Raw genomic sequence first — 27,282 nt, 5'->3', positions numbered from 1 at the left:
TTTATTCTATAAGATTCCATTTATTCATACAGTTTAAAACCAGGTAAATCTAATCTCTGCTATTATAAACTAAGACAAAACGTACTATAGTGGGGATTTATTCCCAAAAGGAATAATGATGTGGAATGGATAGCTGTTATGAAGATGAGGAGTTATTCCTGGAGACAGTGTCCAAGAGGCATTTCTCAGGTGCTTGGAATATTATTCAATTATATGGGTGCTGGTTACATCAATGTAGTATTTGTTTCCTAGGGCTTCTGTAACAAAGCAGCACAACTTGAATATCTTGAAAAAACAGATTTTGTTTTTCACAGTCTGGAAGGTAGAAGTTCAAAATAAGGTTGTGAGCAGAGCTGACCCCTAAGCACAGTTTTCTAGGCTTATCTCTAAAGAAAGAACTAGCTTTAACTAGATCACATACCAAGATCTATTTCCAAATGAGGTCACATTTGGAAATAGGGAGTTAACACTTCAAAATATATTCTGGCAGCAACACAATGTATCCCCAAATAGTCATATTTATTTTGTGAAAATTAAACATTATACATTAATTGGCTGTTCTATTTTCTATATGAGTGCTTCACTTCCAGTATAAATTTAAAAAATGATGTGATTTACATTAAGGAAAAATTAAATACCTAGGATAAATCTAATGAAAGATAAACACAATTACTATGTAAAGAATTATGAAGTTTTATTGAAAATTACTGAAGAAGACCTAAATCACCAATTCACTGAAATATTTACTTACATTACAAATACACAAACTCTGCCCAAATTGTTATAAACATTTAACAATCAACCATCTCAACCAAAAATTAATAATTGGATGTTTATTTTAGTTATACTTAGTATAACTAAAATAAACATCCAATTATTAATTTTTTTCAAGAACTAAACAAGGTATTTCTAAAAATTGTACAGTAGGGCAAAGAGCCAAGAATGGACATTTTACTTCTAAAGCTGAAGAATGATAAGAGAGAATTTGGCATGGTAAATACAAAACTACATATTCTGAAAGCAACACCAGACAGTTTGATATTGAAATAAGTCAGACAGACACAGACAAATATTACCTGATATCAAATATGTGTGGAATCTGGAGAAGTCAAATTCTGAGAAACAGATAGAGAAGTGATAGTTACCAGTGACTTGGTGTGAGGTAGGGAAATATTAGTCAAAGGTAATGAAATGTTGGTCTGGATGAAGCACAAGCTGGAATAAAGATTGCTTGGAGAAATATCAATAACCTCAGATACACAGATGACCTGCCTATTGAGAAACCTGTATGCAGGTCAGGAAGCAATAGTTAGAATGGGACATGGAACAACAGACTGGTTCCAAATAGGGAAAGGAGTACATCAAGGCTGTATATTGTCACCCTGCTTATTTAACTTATATACAGAGTACCTCATGAGAAATGCTGGGCTGGAGGAAGCACAAGCTGGAATCAAGATTGCCAGGAGAAATATCAGTAACCTCAGATATGCAGATGACACCACCCTTATGGCAGAAAATGAAGAAGAACTAAAGAGCCTCTTGATGGAAGTAAAAGAGGAGAGTGAAAAAGTTGGCTCACAGCTCAACTCAGAAAACTAAGATTATGTCATCCAGTCCCATCACTTCATGGCCATCTGATGCAGAGAGCTGACTCATTTGAAAAGACCCTGATGCTGGGGAAGATTGAAGGCAGGAGGAGAAGAGGATGACAGAGGATGAGATGGTTGGATGGCATCACTGACACAATGGACATGGGTTTGAGTGGACTCCAGGAGTTGGTGATGGACAGGGAGACCTGGCGTGCATGGTTCATGGTGTTGCAAAGAGTTGGACACAACTGAATGACTGAACTGACTGACTGACACATATGACACCACCCTTACGGCAGAAAGTGAAGAACTAAAGAGCCTCTTGATGAAAGTGAAAGGGGAAAGTGAAAAAGTTGGCTTAAAACTCAACATTTAGAAAACTAAAATCATGGCATTCAGTCCCATCACTTCATGGCAAATAGATGGGGAAACAGTGGAAACTGTTACAGACTTTATTTTCTTGGGCTCCAAAATCACTGCAGATGGTGACTACAGCCATGAAATTAAAAGTCGCTTGCTCCTTGGAAGAAAAGCTATGACCAACCTAGACAGCACATTAAAAAGCAGAGACATTAGTTTGTCAACAAAGGTCAGTCTAGTCAAAGCTATGGTTTTTCCAGTAATCTTGAATGGATGTGAGAGTTGGTCTATAAAGAAAGCTGAAGGCTGAAGAATTAATGCTTTTGAACTGCAGTGTTGGAGACTCTTGAGAGTCCCTTGAGTTGCAAGGATATCCAACCAGTCCATTCTAAAGGAAATCAGTCCTGAATATTCATTGGAAGAACTGATGCTGAAGCTGAAACTCCAATACTTTGGCTACCTGATGTGAAGAACTGACTCATTTGAAAAGACCCTGATGCTGGGAAAGATTGAAGGCAGGAAGAGAAGTGAATAACAGAGGATGAGATGGTTGGATGGCATCACTGACTCAATGAACATGAGTTTGAACAGGCTTCAGGAGCTGGTGATGGACAGGGAAGACTGGCATGCTGCAGTCCATGGAGTCCAAAGAGTTGAACATGACCGAGTGACTGAACTGAACTGAATGAACTTTCAGTGGTAAGATTAACAAGTTTTAGAGATCTAATGTACGGCATGATGAATAAAGTAATAATATTGTAGTATATTCTTGGAAGTTGCTAATAAATATATCTTGAAAGTTTTATCATGAAAAAGAAAGGTACCTCTGTGATAGGACAGAGGTACTAGTCAATGCAATGATGGTAGTCATTCTGCAGTATATAAATCTATCAAATCAAAATGTTTGACTTAATGTTATATGTTGATTATGTCTCAATAAATCTTGGGAATAAAGTCTTTGTGTCTATCAAAAAGATACTATTGGAAAAGTGAAAAAAATATGACAACATGGAAAAATGTTTTCTGCAAACATAACCAACAAGACAGGGACTAACCACATCTACCAGTGTCCCAGTAGTAGTTAGTTGGCCTATGCATCCCACACAGAGTCACCTCTAGAGCATATGGCTCTGTAACCATAAGACATCTCCTATGTAAGATCACTTCTCCAAGAACCAGAAACATGACCAAACTACCTAACACTGAGAAACAAATAGAGAGAATCAGAGAGAATGATGGAGACAGGATGTTTCAAATTAAGGAACAAGGTTAAATCACAGAAAAAGAAGTAAACAAAGTGAAGGTAACTGATCTACCTAACAGAATTCAAGGAAATGATCATGGGGATGCTCAGTGAACTCAGGAGAAGAGTGGGTGAGCACAGATTTTAGCAAAGAGTTAGAAAATATCAGAAGAAACACAGAGCTGGAGATTTCAATAGTTAAAATTTTAAAATACACATGGAGGAATCAGCAACAGATTAGATGACCCAGATGAACAGATGAACAAACTGGTAGAGAATGGTGGAAATTGCTTGACTTGAACAGAATAAAGAAAAAAGAATTTCAAAAATTAGGACAGTTTAAGACACTTATGGAATAATGTCAAGTACACAAACAAGACCCAGAAGGAAGTGGGAGATAGAAAGGGGCAGAGAACTCATTTGAAGAAATAAGAGTATAAAACTTCCCTAACCTGGAAAAGGGAGCAAATATCCCTGTCCAGGAGCACAGAAGTTCCAAAACAATAGGAACTCAGAGGGGTTCACAAAAAAACACTTATAATTATAGTGGCAAAAATTAAAAGCAAAGAGAGAATACTAAATGCAGCAAGAGAAAAGCAACTGGTTATATACAAGAGAACTCTCATAACATTATTATTTGCCTTTTCAGCAGAAATTTTATAGATCAAAAGGGAGTCATGCTATATTCCAAGTAAATAAAGGAGGTTCAGATCAAGACCTGGAGAAGGGAATGGCAACCCACTCCAGTATTCTTGACTGGAGAATCCTATGAACAGAGGAGCCTGGTGAACTAGAGTCCATGGGGTTGCAAAGAGTCAGACACAACTGAGTGACTAACACTTTTCAGATTAAGATGGCAGAGTAAGAGGCCATAAAGTTCACCTGCCCTCTCACGAATGTGTCAAAAATACATCCACATGTGGAACAATTCGCACTGAAACCTAACTGGAAACTGGCAAAAGGACTCCTGTATACCCAAACTGTAAGAAAGATACACAAGTAATCAGGTAGGCAGGGAAGAGAAGTGATTGGGTCAGGACTGGTGCCCCTTGGAGGGGCCTCAGAGGAAAGAGAGATTATACTGATGGAGACCCACTCTTGGGATTGAATGGGTCAGGCCACAGATTGGGTGTGACAGTCCTGGAGTCTTTTGTGGGGGAAACAAGTACCTGTGGCTAATGGTAGAAGTACCAGGACAGATGGAAGGACTGTGGGAAGCCTGGACTCTGCTCTTAAGGAGTGTGCTTGAACACAAGCACCCTGGCTTGCCCCCAAGACTTGCCCCCAAGGAGAGGTCTATAAATCTTGTTATTTCTTGTTTTTTCCATTAAACCTCACCAATATGGTGAGTGTCCTCATCACTGTAAACCTCTTGAACAATCTTAAATGATGTCTTTTTCATGCCAGAACCCTAACTGATATAGAAGCCCTTTTTATTTTTGTATCCCTAATTTTACAAATTTTTTAGTTCATAAAAAGTGCTTTTAACTTTATTAAATTAAAAAATATTAATATGAGTTATCATAGGGAAAATACTTGCTCCCAAGGAATTTGGGTGATAAATTTTCCTCACTTAGAATACATTTAAAATTCAAAAATTTAGCTAAAGTATTCTGTGTGCAGTTAAAAAAAAAGCTTTAGTAATAATTTATACCATTTTATAAAAGCAACAACATATTTTGTACTTTTTAATTAATTAAAATTCACCAACAATATGTATTAGCAAAATTCAGCTGCTATATGGTAAGCTCACAGATGTAAGATTTCCCAGATAAACAGTTAGCAGTATACACATAATTTCCTTCAATATATGCACAACTCTCATCATCCATTTTCAGGAATTCAAATCTGCAAAAAAATTGTAAAGCAAGGTGTCATATCTACAAATGCCAACTCACAAGCTTAAAATCAGCAAAAACAAAATAAGAAACAGTAAAAGAACAAACTAAACAAATCAAAACAAGAACAAAATTCTGAAGATTAATAGTCTTTAATTACAAAATATTAAAACTTAACAGAAAATATTAGACAATACCTAATCCTATCCTGTTTAAGTAGAATTATAAGCCAAATGACAAATAATAAAAATACAACAGAAGTCTATAGATTTATAAGCTTGCCTAAAACTATGCACAAATTTATCCTGAGTCCAGTAAAGTTAAAAATGTAAAGTTCCTAAAGGTGAAATTTTTTAGAAAGAACTGGCAATTTTCCCCCAATTAAATCTCACAGAATGATTTTCAAAAAACATAATAATTTCCTTTTTCTTAGCTGGTTTTTCTGTGCCCTACACACATAACATACACACATCCCTATATATACAGAAAAGTTCAGTTATCAAAATACTGTACTTACAGGTTTTCATTTACTGTGGTGCCATCTTCCCATAACCAGGATTCACTGATTTGAAGACCTATCCATCCTTTTGCTTCTAGCACTGATAAAATTTCCTATTAGGAAAAAAATCATAAACCAGAAAAGTGTGCATATTATAATCCACTCCTTTCAAAGGTTATTGGTTAGAGTTCTCCCAAGGGCTTGCATACATTTACTTAGTGTTAAAAAGATTTTTTTTCCTCAAGATATCTCATTTGTTAATGTGATTTTTTTCTTCTAGCATTAAACATTCAAAAAGTAGAGTTTCTGTAATCTCTCCCTAAGAAAATTGAGTCAAAGAAAGAAAATATCATATACTTTTGAGAATCTCCAGTTTTCCCAAATTATGGTGTCAATCACTAATGCTTTCAAACCAAATATAGTTACAGTATAACACCACCACCACCAACAACAAAAACAGAAGTGTCTATACTACCAGCTCTCCCTTAGTATCAATCTTTAGAAGGTGGGAATTCAGCTCTGCACAGGCAGCATGGCTTTCCACCCAGGTTCTGGCTTGACTGAAAAGATGGTAAGAACTATTTCCAAATCCAATCCAGTGAGTGGAACAAAGGTCACAGGAACATTCTAGAAAATATAAACTCATTTAATGTGTACTCTGTACTATGAATCACTACTACTAACACAGTTACTATACCTTTGTGCTTGTTATACAGATGAATATTAGGTAGAAAGCAAAGTGAGCATTTTTTGTAATGTTCCTGGGCAAATTTTATACAAACCATAGCTAACAATAATATTTAGCTCATGTATTATACTTTTCTACTTAAAATTTGTTATCAAATTTTACCTATAAGGAAAATGCATTCCAAATAATATTACAAGATTGCTTGATGTGATTAAAATTATACATGCATATTTAAAAGGCCAGAGACTTCTCTGGTGGTCCAGTGGCTAATACTCCTTGCCCCCAATGCAGGGGGCCTGGGTTTCATCCCACATACTGCAACTAAAACCTGGAGCAGCCATATAAATAAATATTAAAAATAAAATAAGAGGCTAAACAACATATAAACATACAAGCACTGAAAGTAACTGATGAGTTATTCCCTTTTGTCAAAAATGTTTATTATTAATGATTTTAAATATACAGAATAAAATTCAGCAAAAAAATTTAAAAACTTATACCTTATTTAATAAACATGTAATTTGCATTTTTAATAATATTTTTTAAATCATCAAAAACATATACTTGAGGGAGAGTAAGATGATAGAGAAGCAGGACATGAAATTCATCTACCCACACAAACACATCAAAAAAACATCTACATATGGAGCAATTTTCATGAAAAACTAACTGGAAACTGGCAGAACTCCCATACAATTAAAATGGCAAGAAAATTGTAACCTGGTAGGATGGGGGAAAAAAACAGCATCAGTTCAGGACCTTGCACCCTTGGGAGGGATCTGAAAGGAAAGAAAAGAACCCTCACCCTGTGGAATAAGCAGAATAAGCCATAGTCTGGGCATCCCAGTCCTGGATCCTGTGTGTAGGAGACAAGCCCTATTGCCTGATGGGGAAACTCCTGGGACAGAAAGAGGGCTCTAAAAGCCTAGACTCTACTTATGAGGACAGTGTATGTGCTGGTTGGCTAACAGTCAGTGTGGGTAGAGTCTTGCATGGGTGACTGCTGCATTGCCACAAATTTCAATACAAAGAGGTGATCACCCCAGTCCTGCTCACTCCACACCATTGTTTGGTGTCATATCCAGCCAAACAGGTCCTGGGAAAAGACTCTGTCTAGTTCTGCAGGGAAAGACTGGGAGGCCTAGAGAGTGATCTGGGTGGGGCGATGCTAGCCATTGTCAGCAAATCTGCAGGGCAGCACTGCAGGAGTGTTCAGTGGCTTCGTGCTGAGTCCCAGTAGACAGATACTGAGGGAGGACCTGATGTAACTACACAGAGGCAGCCTGGATGAGCCTGAGGTGTGTTTCAGGTGAGGGCAGTGACAGCAATTCTCAGCACCCACAGGAGCACTCAGCGGTTCCTCTCCCAATTGAGAGCACCCCAGTTCCACCCACTTCATACCTCAGTTCAGAGCTGGATCTGTGGCAGACAGGGCCTGGGAGAAGAATGCCACAGAGACAGCCCAGATCTTCGATAGCAGCACAGCCAACTCACTTCCTGCAGCCACAGTGCCCTGACCCCTAGCCTCAGCATTCTCCACACTACAGCCTTGCACTAGATTTGGGATTATCACAACAGGGGAAGGGATGCAAGCCCAAGCCACTTCTGAGTGGAGCCATGGACACCTCCATAGGTTGTGCATAGGTCTTCTGTAAGTACATGGGTCACACTTGCTTCAGCAAGCACCCCACTTTGTGTCAGGGCATGCACTCAAGGGCAATGGAGGCTGATCGAGTCTTTCCCTCAGGGTTTTTACTCTAGCAACTGGGAAAAGATCCAGCACTTGACAGACAGCAACAGCCACTGAGAAGAGAGGAAGTCCCGCCTCACACCACTAATGTCAATCACATACCCTAGCAAAGTGATAGTGGCCAGGATACCCTGAGGATAGAAGTAGCTGGCTTCCATATCAAAAGCAGCCCTTACATCAAAGACACTGGACAAACACAGTCTTTACAGGATTGCTGCCACATGAAAACCAACCTTCAAGACCACAATACACAACTGTTTCTCCTAAATTCAATATAGTCAGAGAAATTTCAATAAAAAGAAATGACAGAGAAACTACTCTCAATTAAAAGAACAAGAGAAATCCCCTGAAAGAACAAATAATAAAACAGAATTCACCAGACCCTGAGTTCAAGAAGGTGGTAGTAAAAATACTAACTGACTTAAGAAAGGCTATCAATAGAAATGTAGATCACTATAAAAAGAAACTAGGAACTATAAAGAAGAACCAATCAAAAGTAGATAACTCAATTACTGAGATAAAAAGCAATCTAGAAGCAATGAATAACTAACTAAATGACACAAAGAATGAATAAATGACCCAGAACATAGAAAAAATGGAAATAACTCAATCAGAACAGCAGATATAAGGACAAACAAAGCAAAACAAAAGCAATATATGAGATCTATAGGATAATATAAAACATGCCAACCCACACAGAATAGGGCTTCCAGAAGGAGAAGAGAGAGAGAAGGGGATCAAAAATGTTTTGAAGAAGTTATGGCTGAAAACTTTCCAAACTTAAAGAAGGAAACAGGAAGCACAGAGGGTCCCAAACACAATCAACCCAAACACATCATCAAGAAATGTGAAATTAAAATGCAAAAGTTGAAAGAAAGGATTCTAAAGGCAGAAAGAAAAATACAAAGAGGTAGTTACAAGGGGACTCCCACAAGACTGTCAACTAATTGCTCTGCAGTAATTTATCAATAGTGGATGTGAAGGAAGTGGCAAGATATATTCAAAGTCCAGAAATGGGAAAAAACTTGGAATCCAGGATACTTTACCCAACAAAATGATCATTTAGAATAGAAGGAAAGATGATGAATTTCTCCAATAAGCGAAGACCAAAAGAATCAGCGATACTAAACCTATACAACAGAGAAGGCAATGGCACACCACTTCAGTAGTCTTGCCTGGGAGATCCCGTGGATGGATGAGCCTGGTAGGCTGCAGTCCATGGGGTCACTAAGAGTTGGAGCGACGTCACTTTCACTTTTCACTTTCACTTTTCACTTTCATGCATTGGAGAAGGAAATGGCAACCCACTCCAGTGTTCTTGCCTGGAGAATCCCAGGGACAGAGGAGCCTGGTGGGCTGCCATTTATGGAGTTGCACAGAGTCGGACATGACTGATGCGGCTTAGCAGCAGCAGCAGCAAACCTATATACAAAAAGAAATATCGAAGGGCAGTTTCTTAATAGAAAAGAAACAATAACCTATAGGAAAGGGAAAATCACAATAGGAAAAGCAAATATATAAAAGAATCTAAGCTCACTTAAGTCAGAATGTAGATTAAAAAAGAATAAAAAAAATGCAAAAGTGATTGTAACTACAGGAAACAGTGAAAGGATAATCATGAAGCTATAAAATAGGACATCAAAATGTGGGAGAGGTAAATATAAAAATGTATATCTTTTATAATGTGTTTGAACTTGAATATCTATCCTTTTAAAGCAAGTAGATATAACTGTGAGTTAACATACTTGAACTCCCTGGTAACCACAGATTAAAAACATCCAACAGATTCACAAAAACTAAAAAGAAGATAAATCAGGTATACTAAAAAAGAAAATCAGCAAACCACAAAAAGAGAAACAAAAGAAGAAATGACTATAAAAGAACTACAACCACCAGAAAACAAAGACGTAAATGGTTATTAGTACATATATATCAACATGTTTAGTCATTCAGTAATGTCCGACTCTTTGTGAGCCCATGGACTACAGCCTTCCAGGCTCCTCTGTCTGTGGAGATTCTCCAAGCAAGAAAACTGGATTGGGTTGCCATTTTCCCCTCCAGGGGATCTTCTCAATCCAAGGATCAAACCCCGGTCTCTGCATTGCAGGCAGATTCTTTACCATTTGAGCCACCTGGATGATTATTACTTAAATGTCAGTGAACTAAATGCTCTGATCAAAAGCAAGCATATTGGATTAAAAAAAAAAAAAAGAAACTATGATATGCTACCTATAAGAGACTCATTTCAGGGTGAAAGACACAAAGTGAAAATTAGGGGATGGAAAAAGATATTTCCAAAAATACAAATATAAACAATAAGAATATGGGGAAAGCAATACTTCTATCAGACAAAATGGATTTTAAAGGCAAAACCATGATGACAAAGAAAGGCACTGTGCCTGCGTGTTCAGTCATATCCCACTTGCCAGGCTCCTCTATCCATGAGATTTCCCAGGCAAGAATACTAGAGTGGGTTGCCATTTCTTCCAGCACGGGATTTTCTCAACCTAGGGAATGAACCTGCATCTCCTGCATTGGCAGGCAGATTCTTTACCACTGAGCTACCCAGGAAGCCCCAAACAAAGGCATTATGTAATAGCAAAGGAATCACTAGGGCTTCCTGGGATGGTTACCCTAATAATAATAATAATCATCATCATCATCATCTACCTGCAGTGCCTGATCCCTGGGTCCCATCCCTAGGTCGGGAAGATACCCTAAGGAAGGGCACAGTAACCCACTGGAGTTTTCTTGCCTGCAGAATCCCATGGACAGAAGAGCCTGGTGGGCTAAGTCCAAAGTGTCACAAATACTTGGACACGACTGAAGCAACTTAGTACACAGGCACGTGCCATTTTTAAGTCAACTTGAGTTATAATTTACACACAACAAAATAAACTGTTTTGAAGTACACAATTTGATAAGTTTTGAAAAATAAGTATACTTCTGTAACTTCCTCGCCAATTAAAATTTAGAATATTTCCATCACATCAAAAGCTAACTTCTGTCCCTTTTCAACTAATGCCCCACACTGTTACTTCACCCAAGCAACCTGGGATCTGATATGCATAACTGTAAATTATTTTTTACAGATTATATTCTTAACAATTCATATAAGCAGAATCACTCAGTATCAATTCTTTTGATCAATTCTTAGCTTACTCAGCATAGTGTTTCTGGGTTTTACTCAGGTTGTGAGTATAGGGATTTCATTCCTTTTCATTACTGAACAGTCCATTCTATGACTAACCCACATTTTGGCAGTTCATTTATCTGGTGATTTACATTTGGATTGCTGATAATTCTTATAAGAATTACAAGAAAAGTGTCTAGAAATATTTTTTCACATGTCTTATGTGGACATGTGTCTTCATTTCTCTTTTCTAAGTGTCTAAGAATAGACTTATTGGGGATTTGTGCCTGTACAGTTAACTCCACATCCTTTCTAAAGCTTGTTAATGTCAGTCTTTCCAAGTTCTATCCATTTGGGTGGTTGTGTAATGGTAACCCACTGGAGTCATAATTTGCATGTCCTTAATTATTTTTATTTGATTGCTTTTAATTTTCAAACTCTGCATTCAAATGGGGATATCTTTCCTTTTCTCCTTTGCCTTTTGCTTCTCTTCTTTTCACAACTATTTGTAAGGCCTTCTCAAATAACATTTTTGCATTTCTTTTTCTTGGGAATGGTCTTCCTGTACAATGTCATAAACCTTTAACCATAGTTCTTCAGGCACACTATCAGATTTAATCCCCTGAATCTATTTCTCAATTCCACTGTATAATCGTAAGGGATTTGATTTAGGTCATACCTGAATGGTCTAGTGGTTTTCCCTACTTTCGTCAAGTTAAGTCTGAATTTGGCAATAAGGAGTTCATGATCTGAGCCACAGTCAGCTCCTGGTCTTGTTTTGACAAACTGTATAGAGCTTCTCCAACTCTGGTTGCAAAGAACATAGTCATTCTGATTTCGGAGTTGACCATCTTGTGATGTCTATATGTAGAGTCATTTCTTGTGTTCTTGGAAGAGGGTGTTAGCTATGACCAGTGGTTCTCTTGGCAAAACTCTATTAGCCTTTGCCCTGTTTCATTCTGTACTCTAAGACCAAATTTTCCTGCTACTCCAGGTATTTCTTGACTTCCTACTTTTGCATTCCAATCCCCTATAATGAAAAGGACATCTTTGGGGGGTGTTAGTTCTAAAAGGTCTTGTAGGTCTTCATAGAGATGTTCAAATTCAGCTTCTTCAGCATTACTTGTTGGGGCGTAGACTTGGATTACTGTGATATTGAATGGTTTGCCTTGGAAATGAATGGAGATGATTCTGTCATTTTTGAGACAATGAAGAGAAAAGGAGAAAAGGAAAGATATACCCACTTGAATGCAGAGTTCCAAAGAATAGCAAGGAGAGATAATAAAGCCTTCTTCAGCGATCAATGCAAAGAAATAGAGGAAAACAGCAAAATGGGAAAGACTAGAGATCTCTTCAAGAAAATTAGAGATACCAAAGGAACATTTCATGCAAGATGGGCATAATAAAGCACAAAAAATGGTATGAGCCTAACAGAAGAAGAAGATATTAAGAAGAGGTGTCAAGAATACACAGAAGAACTATACAAAAAAAATCTTCACAATCCAGATAACCACAATGGTGTGATCACTCACCTAGTTCCAGACATCCTGGAATGTGAAGTCAAGTGGGACTTAGGAAACATCACTACAAACAAAGCTACTGGAGGTGATGGAATTCCAGTTGAGCTATTTCAAATCCCGAAAATTGATGCTGTAACATGCTGCACTCAATATGCCAGCAAATTTGGAAAACTCAGCAGTGGCCACAGGACTGGAAAAGGTCAGTTTTCATTCCAATCCCAAAGAAAGGCAACACCAAATGCTCAAACTACTGCACAATTGCACTCATCTCACACGCTAGCAAAGTAATGCTCAACATTCTCTAAGCCAGGCTTCAGCAATATGTGAACCATGAACTTCCAGATGTTCAAGCAGGATTTAGAAAAGTCAGAGGAACCAGAGATTTCAAATTGCCAACATCTGTTCGATCATTGAAAAAGCAAGGGAGATCCAGAAAAATATCTACTTCTACTTTATTGACTATGCCAAAGCCTTTGACTGTGTGGATCACAACAAGCTGTGGAAAATTCTTCAAGAGATGGGAATACCAGACCACCTGACCTGCCTCCTGAGAAATCTGCATGAAGGTCATGAAGCCACAGTTAGAATGGGACATGGAACAACAGACTGGTTCCAAATAGGGAAAGGAGTATTGCAAAGCTGTATATTGTCACTCTGCTTATTTAACTTATATGCAGAGTACATCATGAGAAAAGCTGGGCTGGATGAAGCACAGGCTGGAATCAAGATTTCTGGGGAAAATGTCAGTAATCACAGATATGCAGATGACACCACCCTTATGGCAGAATGTGAAGAACTAAAGAGTCTGTTGATGAATGTGGAAGAGAAGCACGATAAAGTTGGCTTAAAACTCAACATTCAGAAAACTAAAATCATGGCATCTGGTCCCATCACTTGATAGCAAACAGATGTGGAAACAGTGAAAACAGTGAGAGACTTTAATCTTTTCGGGCTCCAAAATCACTGCAGATGGTGACTGCAGCCATGAAATTAAAAGACACTTGCTCCTTAGAAGAAAAGTTATGACCAACCTAGACAGCATATTAAAAAGCAGAGACATTACTTTGCCAACAAAGGTCTGTCTAGTCAAAACTATGGTTTTTCCAGTAGTCTTGTATGGATGTGAGAGCTGGACTATAATGAAAGCTGAGTGCTGAAGAATTGATGCTTTTGAACTATGGTGTTGGAGAAGACTCTTGAGAGTCCCTTGGGCTGCAAGGAGATCCAACCAGTCCATCCTCAGGGAAATCAGTCCTGAATATTCATTGAAAGGACTGATGTTGAGGCTGAAACTCCAATACTTTGGCCACGTGATGCAAATAACTGACTCATTTGAAAAGACTCAGATGCTGGGAAAGATTGAAGGCAGGAGGAGAAGGGGATGACAGAGGATGAGATGGTTGGATGGCATCACCGACTCAGTGGACATGAGTTTGAGTGAACTCTGGGAGTTGGTGATGGACAGGGAGGCCTGGCGTGCTGCTGTCCATGGGGTCACAAAGAGTTGGACATGACTGAGCAACTGAACTGAACTGAATTTTCAAACCAGGTGAATGAAAGAAAAACAAAAACACAAGCCATATAAATGGCTAATATTTGGCATTTATAGATTTTATTTTTTCTAAGAGTCATCAAACAAGTTCTAAAACAATAACTTATTATAATAAAAACTAGTAGCTGTGTTGTCTAGTCTCCTGTTTCTTGAATCTATTGGGACATTCCCTTTTTATTCAGGCAATTTATTTTTAATAAAACTTGAAATTAGTTCTTTCTTCCATCTTTTTTATACTTTGACTTTTCTCCTTTCATAAATGTTTGTCTCTAAATTCTTGGAGAATGCTAAGCCAAATTATTTTCATGCCATGCTTGAATTACTCCATTATTGTCATAATTTTTCTTTCCTTTTTAACTGCTTAGAAGATAGTTCATGGGTAATACTCATGGGCAATGCTTTTGGTTGATATAGGAGCCCTACCCTTCTGTTTTGTGTGTGTGTGTGTGTAAAGATACTTTGTTTCTTGGCAAATGCATCCTTCCTGAAAATCCAACCCTGTTCATGAAAATGCAATTATTTCCCCAAAAGGATAACAGAGGGGAAAAATCCCATCTTCCTGGAAAGACAGGCTCATTTAGGAATAGATATATCTTTTTCTTTATAAGTGCTGAATTTACTGATAAGGATTTGAGTAAACTTGCAATATGTGAAAAAGAGAGAAAACTAAAAACAACTTTCTATATCATGGCCACTGAATCTGGATGTACAATAAATATTAATGTAAAATATAAATGCTTGTAATTTCAAAAATGCTAATCATCTCCATCAGAGAAAGCGAGAAAGAAAAATTGCTAAAGAGACACAACTCCCTGGCTTTTCACTTGTTTTCTTTCTATCTTTTAGACATCCTTCACCCATTTCTCACATCTTCACCTCAATATAATTTAAATCACTTTTTTGTCCTAATAAGAATCAAATCACAGACAATACTTACACACATGACACTTTGAGTATTTTCACATTCTCCTATATTATCTTTCTTCTTTTGCCCAATATTAATTTTTCCTTAATGAAAAACTGAACATACTATAAAGTTATATTTTTCTATCATGATTGACTAAAGTTTTGTGGATGTCAGGAAAATAAACTCTTTAGACCAGTAATCAATATTAGAATTAGACTGAACAGAGAGAATACTTACCACCAGTTTTAGAAGATAGAGTGGGAACAGTTGATATTTTTTGGTTTTGGTCTTCTCTGCTAGAAAATACTATGGCAAAAATCATGATAGTAATTAGTTCTCCTTAGGATAAAATATTAAGACAATGTAAAATTCAGTCCTGATTTCAAATCATTGAAACATGTTGCTGACATACTGATTGTAATAAGAACAGATATTTTCTCAATTACTTGCACTTTGCAAGCAAGACACGCAGTGTTATCATCAGGACCACACACAAGATCCCTAGACTCCAAGCTAACACTTGCCACTTTGTAGATCGGTGGTGTGGCACTAAAGGAAACAGAAACAATGATGAAGCTTCATCATTTCCCAGAAAACATCAAATATAAAACTGAACACCAAAATGTTTCACTCTCAGAGGGAAATCATTCGTTTTTTAAATTCTTGAATGTGTTCATCCTGAATAAAACCATTTCTTAGCCACATTCAGAACTCTAATTTTTCCATACTCAAATATCCTCCCTAATAGGTTCTTCCTGATCTCACTTCTTATCCTGCTTGAGGCTCCAGGTATGTCACCTGAACCACCTTCACCATCATCTTTGAGCCTCCTTTGCCTATGATTTTATAAATTATTAACCCTGAGCACTCCACAAATATACTTTCTTCTAGTAAACTCAGAAATGAAATACATCTAGATGGAGAAAATAATATCCTGTGCTTAGTCAGTCAGTTGTGTCCACCTCTTTGGGACCCCATGGACTGTAGCCTGCCAGGCTTCTCTGTCCACAGGGATTCTCCCGGCAAGAATATTGGAGTGGGTTGCCATTTCCTTCTCCAAGGGGTCTTCCAATCCCAGGGATCAAACCCAGGTCTCCCGCATTGCAGGCAGATTCTTTACCATCTGAGCCACCAGGGAAGCCCAAGAATACTGAAGTGGGTAGACCATCCCTTCTCCAGGAGAACTTCCCAAGCCAGAAATTGAACTTGGGTATCCTGCATTGCAGGTAGATTCTTTACCAGCTGAGCTACCAGGGAGCATGAAGTGAAGTGAAGTCGCTCAGTAGTGTCCAACTCTTTGTTACCTGGTGGACTGTAGCCTACCAGGCTCTTCCCTCCATGGGATTCTCCAGGCAAGAATACTGGAGTGGGTTGCCATTTCCTTCTCCAGGAGATCTTCCCGACCCAGGAATCAAACCCAGGTTTCCCGCAGTGGAGGCAGACGCTTTAACCTCTGAGCCACCAGGGAAGCCCCACCAGGAAGCATAGTGTCATGCAAATAAAAATATTAATTATAAATTCCATTGAACATTAACATTTTTTTTAATTTTATTTTTTAACTTTACAATATTGTATTGGTTTTGCCATATATCAACATGAATCTGCCACAGGTATACAAGTGTTCCGCATCCTGAACCCTCCTCCCTTTTCCCTCCATGTACCATCCCTCTGGGTCATCCCAGTGCAACAGCCCTAAGCATCCAGTATCATGCATCGAACCTGGACTGGTGACTCATTTCATATATGATATTATACATGTTTCAATGCCATTCTCCCAAATCATCCCACCCTCTCCCTCTCCCACAGAGTCCAAATGACTGTTCTATACATCAGTGTCTCTTTTGCTGTCTCATATACAGGGTTATTGTTACCATCTTTCTAAATTCCATATATATGCATTAGTATACTGTATTGGTGTTTTTCTTTCTAGCTTACTTCACTCTGTACAATAGGCTCCAGTTTCATCCACCTCATTAGAACTGATTCAAATGTATTCTTTTTAATGGCTGAGTAATACTCCATTTTGTGTATGTACCACAGCTTTCTTATCCATTTTATTAGCCAATCAATCATTCAGTATATCAGTCAAAAGGGAGGTAACAAAATACATTATTATCTTTTGTCAAGAAAGAAATAGCTGTCATAAATTTTATAAAGATATATGAGCATGTTCATCAAGTTTTGGCTTCCCTTGTGGCTCAGACAGTAAAGAATCCCCCTGCAATGTGAGAGACCTGGGTTCAATTCCCTGGTTGGGAAGATCTCCTGGAGATGGGTATGGCAACCCACTCCACGGCAATACTTGCTTGGAGAATCCCGTGGACAGAGAAGCCTGGCGGGCTACAGTCCATGGGGTCGCAAAAAGTCAGCCACAACTGAGCAATTAGGCATGCACCAAGTTTCAGCATAATGTTAGAAAATGTTTCTGTCAAAAAGTGGCATCGTACTTAAAATTTGAGGAAAATAAAAATTCATTATTCCTTAAAGTAGGAGAAGCGTGGGGGATGGAGAGAGGGTGTCTTCAACTTGGAGAGGCAATCTCTGTAAACACTTTTAAAGGACAGGAAGCTTGGAACTGAAATACAATCTAGTGGAGCTCAGTAAAGGAGGGGATGGAGATGGAGAGACAGTCTGTAGGACGAGAGGACTATTTTTTTTTTTTTAACTTTAAGAACAATAGAAAATTGTGTAGGAACTTTGTTTAAAAAGTCATGATCATTTTGCTTGAAATATAAGGAAAGGTGAAAAGTGGAAGATGTGAGACTTTTGAGAGTCTGTCTCAGTAATCTCCGTGAAAATATATGAATCTCAGTCCAAGAGAGAAGCGGGTCAGCTTGAACACACTACTTGAGTGTGAGGAGTCAAACTTTACTTTCAGGTTTTGAGATTAAGCAATGAGGGAGCAAAATACTAAATTCAGTCCTCTTAGTTTGGTCACGGAGAAGGTGATGGCACCCCACTCCAGTACTCTTGGCTGGAAAATCCCATGGACGGAGGAGCCTGGTAAGCTGCAGTCCATGGGGTCGCGAAGAGTCAGACACAACTGAGCAACTTGACTTTCACTTTTCACTTTCATGCATCAGAGAAGGAAATGGCAACCCACTCCAGTGTTCTTGCCTGGAGAATCCCAGGGACGGGGGAGTCTGGTGGGCTGCCGTCTATGGGGTCGCACAGAGTTGGACACGACTGAAGTGACTTAGCAGCAGCAGCAGCAGTTTTGGTCAACTTCTGCCCCAAGTCCTCCAGATAGTTAAAAAACAAAACAAAACAAAATCAAGCCTTGGAGAAGCTCTATCCAAACACCAAGATATTTCTCTTATTTTACCAAAATAGTTGAGGCTATGAATGTCTTTAACTTGCCCACTCCGATATCTGTATGTACGTGTGTGTATATATATTCATATATTCATACCCTGTTGTCATTGTCTTCTTTTTATTTCAGAAGATGAGCAATTTCTCTATGATTCAAGTCAAAACCTTTTACATATCCTATTTATTCCATGCCACCCGTCTCCCTTAGAGCATTTATTATCTAAGAGAAAATTATCTTGTGCCCTTTTCTTCATCATCTCTTTTTTATAAACTTTATCTGATTCGTCTATACATGGGCTCAAATCTCTCAAAATCTAATATTTTGAGATAAGGGATTCCTTGTCTTGGCTCAGGTCTTCCACTTTTCATTGTCATTTCAATTATGTTGCTATTATCAGTGAAAATTGTAAAAATACTTTCCGGACTCTTTTTATTCCTATACTAAACTTCTTTCGATCCCTTAACTTTCAGTTATAGCTTGTAAGCTTTTCTCCATCATCAAACAAAAACCCCAACTGCAAAATCCAAGGAAATAATTTTCCACTTACACTTTATTAGACATAGTTTAGTTTCTCCTATCTGGATATGCATTTCATATGTACCTTTCTTGAGTCTTCCTCTGCTAATTCTTACATGTTGCCTTTTTCTATGGTAGACTTTTCATTCACATCGTCTCTATTTGTAGTCCTATCTACTCACATCAGTCTTTCTTGCCCATTTCCATCTTCTTTCTAGAGATTCAACCTTTCAAATCCCATTTCATTATGTATGTTGTCCTCTGAACTGATTAAGAGATGATTCAAATGTCATACGTGATCTGACTTTTACTGGATTAAATATTTTTCTTAATGGTGGTTAAGATGATTAACTACTCAGTCACTTAAGTTAGGAATCTTGCTATCTTATTCTACTAATTTCTCACCTTTACCTCCAATATCCAAATGATTGTTGAGTCTTAAAAAACTTTACCTCCAAAATATTCTTTTTCTTTCTGTAGTCTGTCTCTCTGCTAATAGACTCTTGTTAGTTTTTTGAAGTCAAGTGATTATTGCTTCTTTACCTTTATAGGTACCATTTTGTCCAGAGCAGGCCCTCAGTACAAATTCAAAAAATAATTGTTGGAACTGAGTTAGACTGAACTGAATTGAAGACTTGCACCAAGAATTATTTTTAAAATAATACATGAAAGAAGCAATAAAATTCATATAACAGTTCTTACAAATAATGCAATTCTGTTGGGATTTGGATCAGTACAATTTTAGAAGAAATGAACATAGTGAAGGACTATTTAAGAGACAAACAGTTCCACAGTAATATCCTAAAAGAATCAAGGACAGTCCTGAAGATAAGTAAATAGTGTAATGTGGCAATTTAATAAAGATTTTGAGAGAAGTAATCTAAATGCAAGAACTGAGATCTAGTGAATTGCAAAATGTAATATTATACTTTTTCTTTTTTTCCTAAGCAACCATTTTCTGTACTGAAAGAGAGAAAATCTGGGTGATTTCAGTTCCTTGTGTCTTGCTTGCTGTTCACTTGATACGACATTTCTCTCATTTGTTTTGGGTCTTTTTTGCTTCTGTTGAGATCTGGGAAATTTCAGTTCTGTGTGGGTTACCTCTTGCTTGTTTACAATACCTTTGTTTTGCATATTCTTAAGCTTTTTTTTTTTTTCTGAAAAGACTTGGATTCCTTTAGCTCAATCTTGATACCTTTCTCTTTAGTATCTATGCAATAGACAAATGTGAGGAAAAGAGTTAAGTGGTCATTGCATCAGATCAAACAGTGAAAAATTATTTCATTCTGATGTATAAGTAAACATTTAGGTATAACATGAGAAGAGTAAAAAAGGGACCAAATGAGAGACTAAATCTCTCTCCCAACATTGCAATCCTTATTTAGAAGAATGATTTTATTTTCCTTTAATATGATTATACATTTCATTTCCTCTTTTAATCATTTTTTGAAAGGAGTAAAGTATATATATATTTGCTTCTCAATAGTTTTTTTTTTCTCTCAATAGTTTTTATGTAATGAATAATGTTAATCATGTGTAGACTATGATTAAAGACATTAACAAAGAACTTATTATTTAAATTTAATATTAAAGCTTTTTAATCTCAAATCAAGTTGACATAAAGGTTGTTGTATCACTGAAATAATCCATTATTCAGAAGGTTCTTAATATAGAAAAAACTCTCTCAGGAACTAGGTAAATCTTACAATTGTAAAATAACAATTTATCTCTCAGTCTGCCTGCCTACCATCTTTTTCCCACTTAATCAAGTCATATTTACCTATCCACATACACACACAAGCAGAAGCAAGCACATGGACCACCTAAATTAATGAGACAATGCCAATGAACCACCAAAAATGAACAAAAGAAATAAAAAGGTAAAATATAAAATTTGAAAAAAAAATTATTGTCTTCAAATTCATTAATAAATAAAAAAGCCTAATTGAAAGAATAAAATAACTTTTACCTGTGAAAACACTAGATAACAGATATTCTTGTATTAGCAAATGATTGTGAGTACAAAAATATTTACCAATATTTACAAAACATAAAGTATGCAAGCTTTGAAACAATTCTACTTTTAGCAATTTATCTTACAATTTTTAAACATCAAAAGTTATACAGCATAGATTTTTTTTTCCATTATGCTTTACTAAGAGTTAAGCTGGAAAACAGAAAACAAAAAACAAAGTTATTAGCAGATGTGTTTGTAATAAAGTGAGTTGTGAGATAAGTTAATATTTCACATTGATATATTGATACTCTACTGCTGCTGCTGTTAAGTCGCTTCAGTCGTGTCCGACTCTGTGCAACCCCATAGACAGCAGCCCACCAGGCTCCTCCGTCCCTGGGATTCTCCAGGCTTCTTGCTGGAGTGGGTTGCCATTTCCTTCTCCAATGCATGAAAGTGAAAAGTGAAAGTGAAGTCGCTCAGTCGTATCCGACTCTTAGCACCCTCAGGGACTGCAGCCTACCAAACTCCTCCGTCCATGGGATTTTCCAAGCAAGAGTACTGGAGTCCGGTGCCAATGCCTTCTCCAATTGATACTCTAGTACACCTTTAACTATTTAATGTAACAAATATTGATACATAAAGCAAAGTAATAGATTTGCAGTGATTACTTTTAGGTACAGTTTTGGCAAGTTTGCACTGCTTTTCATTTTACTGAAAATTAAAGAACGTGATAAAAGTAACTTAAAGGTGAAATTTTGAGAATTTTAAAATGTTGAAAATCAAATAATTTTATACATAGGATATTTTCTACATCCATGGCTACTTTAAGAATTTCAGGAAATTTCAGGAAAAAAATTGGATACAATTTTTTAATTAAAAATTTTTATACTTTCTTAAATTGTTTCCTGAAAACTTTGCTCAATGATAGAAAAATGATATTTAATTGAAGAATATATTGGTATTGTAAGAATGAGCTATTAAAATATTTGGTGCAATTAAACTACATTTTTGTACCAAAGGAGGAAGAAAAATGACTATTGTTATTAAGAAAAAGTAATTAAATAAGCATGGTCTAAGAAAAGTTTAAAAGTGGTATAATCACTGGAAGGATGGACTATTGGTTCACAGCGAAGCATTACATAGACTTAGATCACTAATTTCACTACAATACTGAAACAAATTTCAGATAAGTCAAAATGTTAAATGTAAGACATGAGACAATAAAGCTAATAAAGGATTAAAAGAAAGTATAAGTAAATAGTTACAACTTTCTAATCTCACACAGACTAGGAAAATAATTAAGTTGAATTATAGAAATGTCATTTTTATTACTAAAATTTTTTGTCACCAATAATCATACTAAAAGATTTTTATTGCACCACTAACCAAAGAAATATGAACTAACATACTAATGATACACATTTTCACCAATAAAATCACTAAATTTAAGTCAAATGCAGTCACATAGAGTTGCACAACGTGCAAGAAAACACATTTATTTACACGGACTTCAGGTTAATCTAAATCTTTCCCTTTGGAAATTAATTTGTTGTTATGTACCAAACCAAATAATGAAAACATCTACTGATCCAATAATTCAAAATAATGAGAAAATTATAGCTTTTTAAATAAATTTACTGGAGGAAAGAGCCTAGGTAGTTGGAAAAAAATGAAAAAAAGAAAAAAAAAAACAGGAAAATTTCAAGACAAAGAAACAAAAAATTAATAAATTAAAGAGATATCTGGATTCCTACTCCATGCCATTGTTTATGAAATAAGCATGCAACATAATTTTACAAAAGCTGTTTTTTCCTAAACTATCATTTAATACATTCTGAGTTACTAGTTCAAATTAATGCTAATCATTACATACATTTTTAACTTCTTAAGAGAAGGAAATAAATGGAAGCAATCATACTCACTGACTTGAAGATAAATTTGTAGGAAAATCAGAGACTTAAAATAATGTAAAATTGTTGTAGGTTGGAATTAGTTATGAGGTAGATAATCCGGTATAAGAACCTCTAGAGAAGACTCTAGGTTAAAAAGCACTCTGATACTGACATAAACTTTTGTTGTTCAAAACATACGTGAAAAACTACACAGGAAGTTTTCACGTAACTGCCAATTTGTAGTTTTAACTCTCCCACAAAATACTGACCAAGAAGTGAAAATGTTGCTTCAATACCTCATGACTTTTGGTACTCTGAAAACTGTATCATAAATTACAGGCTTTTTAGTTTAAAAGGTCTGAAAAAATATTAATTTAATGGCAGCTTAATAAGAATATCCCTTTATCAAAGCTGAAGCTTAATGGAAAAGAAAAATGAGCCAAATTACATATTTTATTAGATGTTACACAGAACAAGAGTACCATGGGATATGTAGAAAAGTCTGCAGATGTGTCAGAATAGAAAGTATATTTTAGGCTTTACTGGCTAAATTAAAATATATAATTCTTAGTAGTATTTAGTGGTAGTTGCTATCACCACCCAGAACGAAGTTTACGTTGTGTGTATTATAACGTGTAATACAGTGTAGTAGAGTTTGGCATGTTATAATTAATAACTGTGTAATTTGAAAGACTTCCATAGTCACCTACTTGCGGGTTAAAAAGACAACATATTATGATAAATTTCCAAATGTGTCTCTATTGTTAGTTTGTACCAGATGACTGAGAATCACATACTGATCCCATCTTCCTTAAGTCACCCCCATTTACTTATGACTCTAACATTCCTTTTCCCTCCTCTCATCATGGTTTATGTGCTCCCAGGCATTATCGATATTGACTTGTAATAATGGATCACAGTCTTCTGATTCATCAATGTCTCTGTGAACCATCCACTTACACCCTGGTCACTCAGTTTTTCTTTCTCCCCATTCCCAAGTGACTTCTCCACTCTGCCTCAGCCAAGCCCTCCCATGGGAACATCTCGGTCCTTGTCGTACCTTTAAGTGTTTCATATCAAAAAATGTCTTATTAAAACTTCCCACCCTCTACAAATACTCTTACCTTTTGAGATTGCTTATCCATCTTTCTCCAACATGAAAATGCTCTGATCTCATTGACATCTCCAGCCCTGTCTCCAACTTGACCTCGTTCCACTCCATCAGTATATTTCTTTCTTCACCTTCTTTCAGGTCAACCTTGGTTCTCTTCTGCCAATCACTAGCTTTCTTGAACATATTTTGGTCCCACTTGTTCAATAAAATCATTATCTTATGTTTGAGATAAATTACCTGTTTCTGTCTGTCAACACCTGAGAAGCCAAGTGCTTTTGGAAGAGGTAAGATTTACCACAATACAAGTTCTTTGTCACCAGCACCAAATCGCTTTAATGCTGCTAGGCGTCCTATTGCTTTCTTCAGGTCATTATTCTTTCACATTCTCTGCAACTGATTTTATCACATATTCTTCGTTCTTAACAAATCTCTCTTACACACCCTCTCTTTGTTCTCAGAGGATGACCTATATCACAGAAAAAGAAAAGCTAACAGATTACCTCATCTTTCTCTCTATATACGCAGGCATTTTATCTTCTCTCCTGTTCAACAGAGGTGTTTTTCTTCCTCTTCAATAAAGCCAATTTTAACTATATTTGAGTCTATCTACTCCACCACCCAAGAATCACACACTATTTATCACTCCACTTTCTTTTTGAATATTCAATATTTTTTTAATAATATCCTTCACATCAGTTTAAAATTACATGTAATTTTTAACATCGTTAGACCTCAAGCTCAATAAAAATACTATTTTTGCTCTCTATCCCTCTTAGAAAAATTCTCATAGTGCCGTTGCATTTCATTACTATTTATTATATTTTATTCTCACTCAAGCCATTGCATTCTGACTCCTTACTAATGACTGCTTGGCATCAGCACACCTTTAGATCATAAGTGATCTCTGCTTCACTAAATGGATCCTTTATTTCTCTTTTAGTTGAACTTTCCATAGAATTCAACACCATTCACCACTCTTTTCTTCTTAACCATTTCTTCTTTAATCTGTATTCTCCTGGTCTCTTCATCCACCATCCTTGTCTCAATTACTACGTATCATGTGTTTACACATGTGCACATGCTGAGAAGATTTCTTCTTTAGGTTTCAGCTCACTTATTCCCTTGCCAGTTAGCGCCTCTCCAAATGCCCCTAATATTAAACACTAGAACTCCACACCTTAAAAATGAAAACAAAGTAAACATATCATCATTCCACAGATGTTCTAAAGGTCACCATTTTTCAACTTGTTGAAAGAGTAAGGAATCTGGAGTCCCCCTACTTATTCTCTGTATATCTATGTCAGTTACAAGATTTGGCCTATTTTAAATAAGAAATTATCCTCAAATTGTCTGCCTCTGCTATGGCCTTGCCTTTGAAAGCTTCATACACTTCTGTCTTTTTGCTCTTGTTACATCATTCCGCTTTAATTAAATGAACCATTTTTCCTAACATCACTGGGTCTTCACACATCCTAATATTCTTGCCTAAGTTGTTCTTTGTCCTTTTCTTTACCTAATTAACTGAAATAATTCAGATTGTAAAATACCTGTTTCAATCTATACTCCCTTAGAGCTCTTCAGGGAACTCTGACACTAGGTCAGTTACCTCTATAATATTTCTCATAGCTTGATAGTTTACATTTTTGAGGCAATAATCAGCACTGAAACTTATAATAATTTCTATAGTTATTTGACTGATATATATTTTCTCCAACAATTCTAATTTCCACAGGGATATGTCCATTATTATTTATCATTTTAGGCCTTGACATATAGTAGACACCCAGACATGTTACTTAAACGGGTGAATCAGAAAATAAATTATAGAATACTCAACAAATTGTGCTTGAACAACTAGATATACTTTTGGTAAAATTAAACTTAGCTCCCTATATCAGGCAAATGAAGTGCTAAACATAGGTAATATGTATAAGGGAATAAAGGGCTTCCCAGGTGTCACTAATGGTAAAGAACCTGCCAGTCAATGCAGAAGACCTTAGAGATGTGGGCTTGATCCCTGGGTCTGTAAAATCCCCTGGAGGAGGAAATAGTAACCCACTCCAGTATTCTTGCCTACAAAATCCCATGGACAGAAGAGCTTGGCAGCTACAGTCCATAGGGTCTCAAAGAGTCAGACATGACTGAAAGAATTAGCATGCACACACATAAGGGAATAAAATACATAAAACATATTTTTAATCTGAGAAAGGTCAAGAAAAAATAAACTGAAGACAAATTTTTTTAGATAATGTATTTGCCCGAATAAAAGGAAAACCAAAATATTTTAAATATGTAACATTTTATTAAAATATGAAAAATAACCTATGTATATGACATTGTTATTGTTGTTGTGTTGCTAAGTCATGTCCGACTCTTTTTGCAACCCCATCGACTGTAGCTCACCAAGATCCCCTATCCATAGGATTTTCAGGCAAGGATACTGCAGTGGGTTGCCATTTCCTCCCATAGGGTATCTTCCTAACCTAGTGATCAAGCCCATGTTTCCTGCATTCATTGCAGGCTAATTCTTTACCTCTCAGTCACCTGGGAAACCCATATTATATAACACATACAAATTTAAATATAGCATGTGGTGAAGTCTGATAAAGATATAATCAGTTTCTTCATAAAATGGCTAATCAAAATTTCTCCCACCACAGACAATACGAGTTCAGTTTTTAAACTATAAATTTCCAATTATGTGGTGGAGGGTGGGGCTTCCCCAGTGAGGCAGTGGTGAAGAATGCCCCTGCCAATGCAAGAGATAAAGAGATCCCTGAGGTGGGAAGATCCCCTGGAGAAGGAAATGGCCACCAGCTCCACTATTCCTGCCTGGAAAATTCCATGAACAGAGGAGCCTGGAGGGCTACAGTCCATGGGATGGCAAACAGTTGGACACAGCTGAGCACACAAAACATATACTTGCTATTTTTTATTTCCAGTTTTCAGAAATAGAGCCAAAAGATATGAAATAGCAATCTAAAATGATGAGCCCTAGCCATGAGGAAAGAAAGCAAGAGCTTGGACTGGGGTGGAGTGAGAAGTGAGAAGGTGGGGTAAGGGGGCAGAGGTGGTGGCAGAGGGAGCGGGAGACCATAGGAGCCCGAGCCTAAGACTAGGAGCTTGATGGCACCGTTTTCTCCTGTAGCAGAGGCTACACTTACCTCTTCCACTTTTCTTCCTCAGTGGATCAATGGGGGCTGAGTCAGGTAGAAGCCAGTGGTCAGAGATCTTAAGAGAAAACCCAAAACAGAAAGGCATTAGTAAAATTTAAATAAGAAGGGGAGTTCAGTCCATGCAAACGTTTTAAGTAGATAATAAATATTGAAATTTAGTTTAGGTTCAGAAAGTAGAAGAGATTGCAGACCTTTAAAAGCAAGTTTGTAATAGCCAGGACATGGAAGCAACCTA

The 27,282-nt window shown here is 36.8% G+C and overlaps 1 protein-coding gene across 1 annotated transcript; it reads right to left on the bottom strand.

The window, feature by feature from the left end:
• Positions 1–24,084, bottom strand: LOC147372725 (killer cell lectin-like receptor subfamily I member 1). Its single transcript, XM_086404346.1, has 6 exons — positions 23,882–24,084; positions 15,530–15,672; positions 15,317–15,385; positions 6,005–6,156; positions 5,548–5,642; positions 1–5,040 (listed from the first exon to the last, which is right to left on the bottom strand). The coding sequence occupies exons 1-6, from the start codon at positions 24,082–24,084 to the stop codon at positions 4,929–4,931; spliced, it is 774 nt and encodes a 257-aa protein (XP_086260472.1). The 3' UTR covers positions 1–4,928.
• Positions 24,085–27,282: the final 3,198 nt, after the last annotated feature.

The sequence above is a fragment of the Bos grunniens genome, chromosome 5, assembly GCF_055505025.1.
Source record: "Bos grunniens cultivar Pamir isolate PY7600 chromosome 5, Bosgru_T2T1.0, whole genome shotgun sequence".
NCBI classification, from domain to species: domain Eukaryota; kingdom Metazoa; phylum Chordata; class Mammalia; order Artiodactyla; family Bovidae; genus Bos; species Bos grunniens.
Note: the sequence above shows the minus strand (reverse complement) of the source record. Positions and strands in the feature narration are given on the sequence as shown.

What these genes read in the sequence shown, in the direction of transcription:
- LOC147372725 (XM_086404346.1), bottom strand. Translation starts at nt 24,084, where the DNA reads ATGATTTTATTGAACAAGTGGGACCAAAATATGTTCAAGAAAGCTAGT. An exon ending in TTGATACTAAGGGAGAGCTG is followed by an intron (nt 5,643 to 6,004) that starts GTAGTATAGACA and finishes TTTTCCTAATAG; the next exon opens with GAAATTTTATCAGTGCTAGA. An exon ending in ACCACAGTAAATGAAAACCT is followed by an intron (nt 5,041 to 5,547) that starts GTAAGTACAGTA and finishes ATTTTTTTGCAG; the next exon opens with ATTTGAATTCCTGAAAATGG.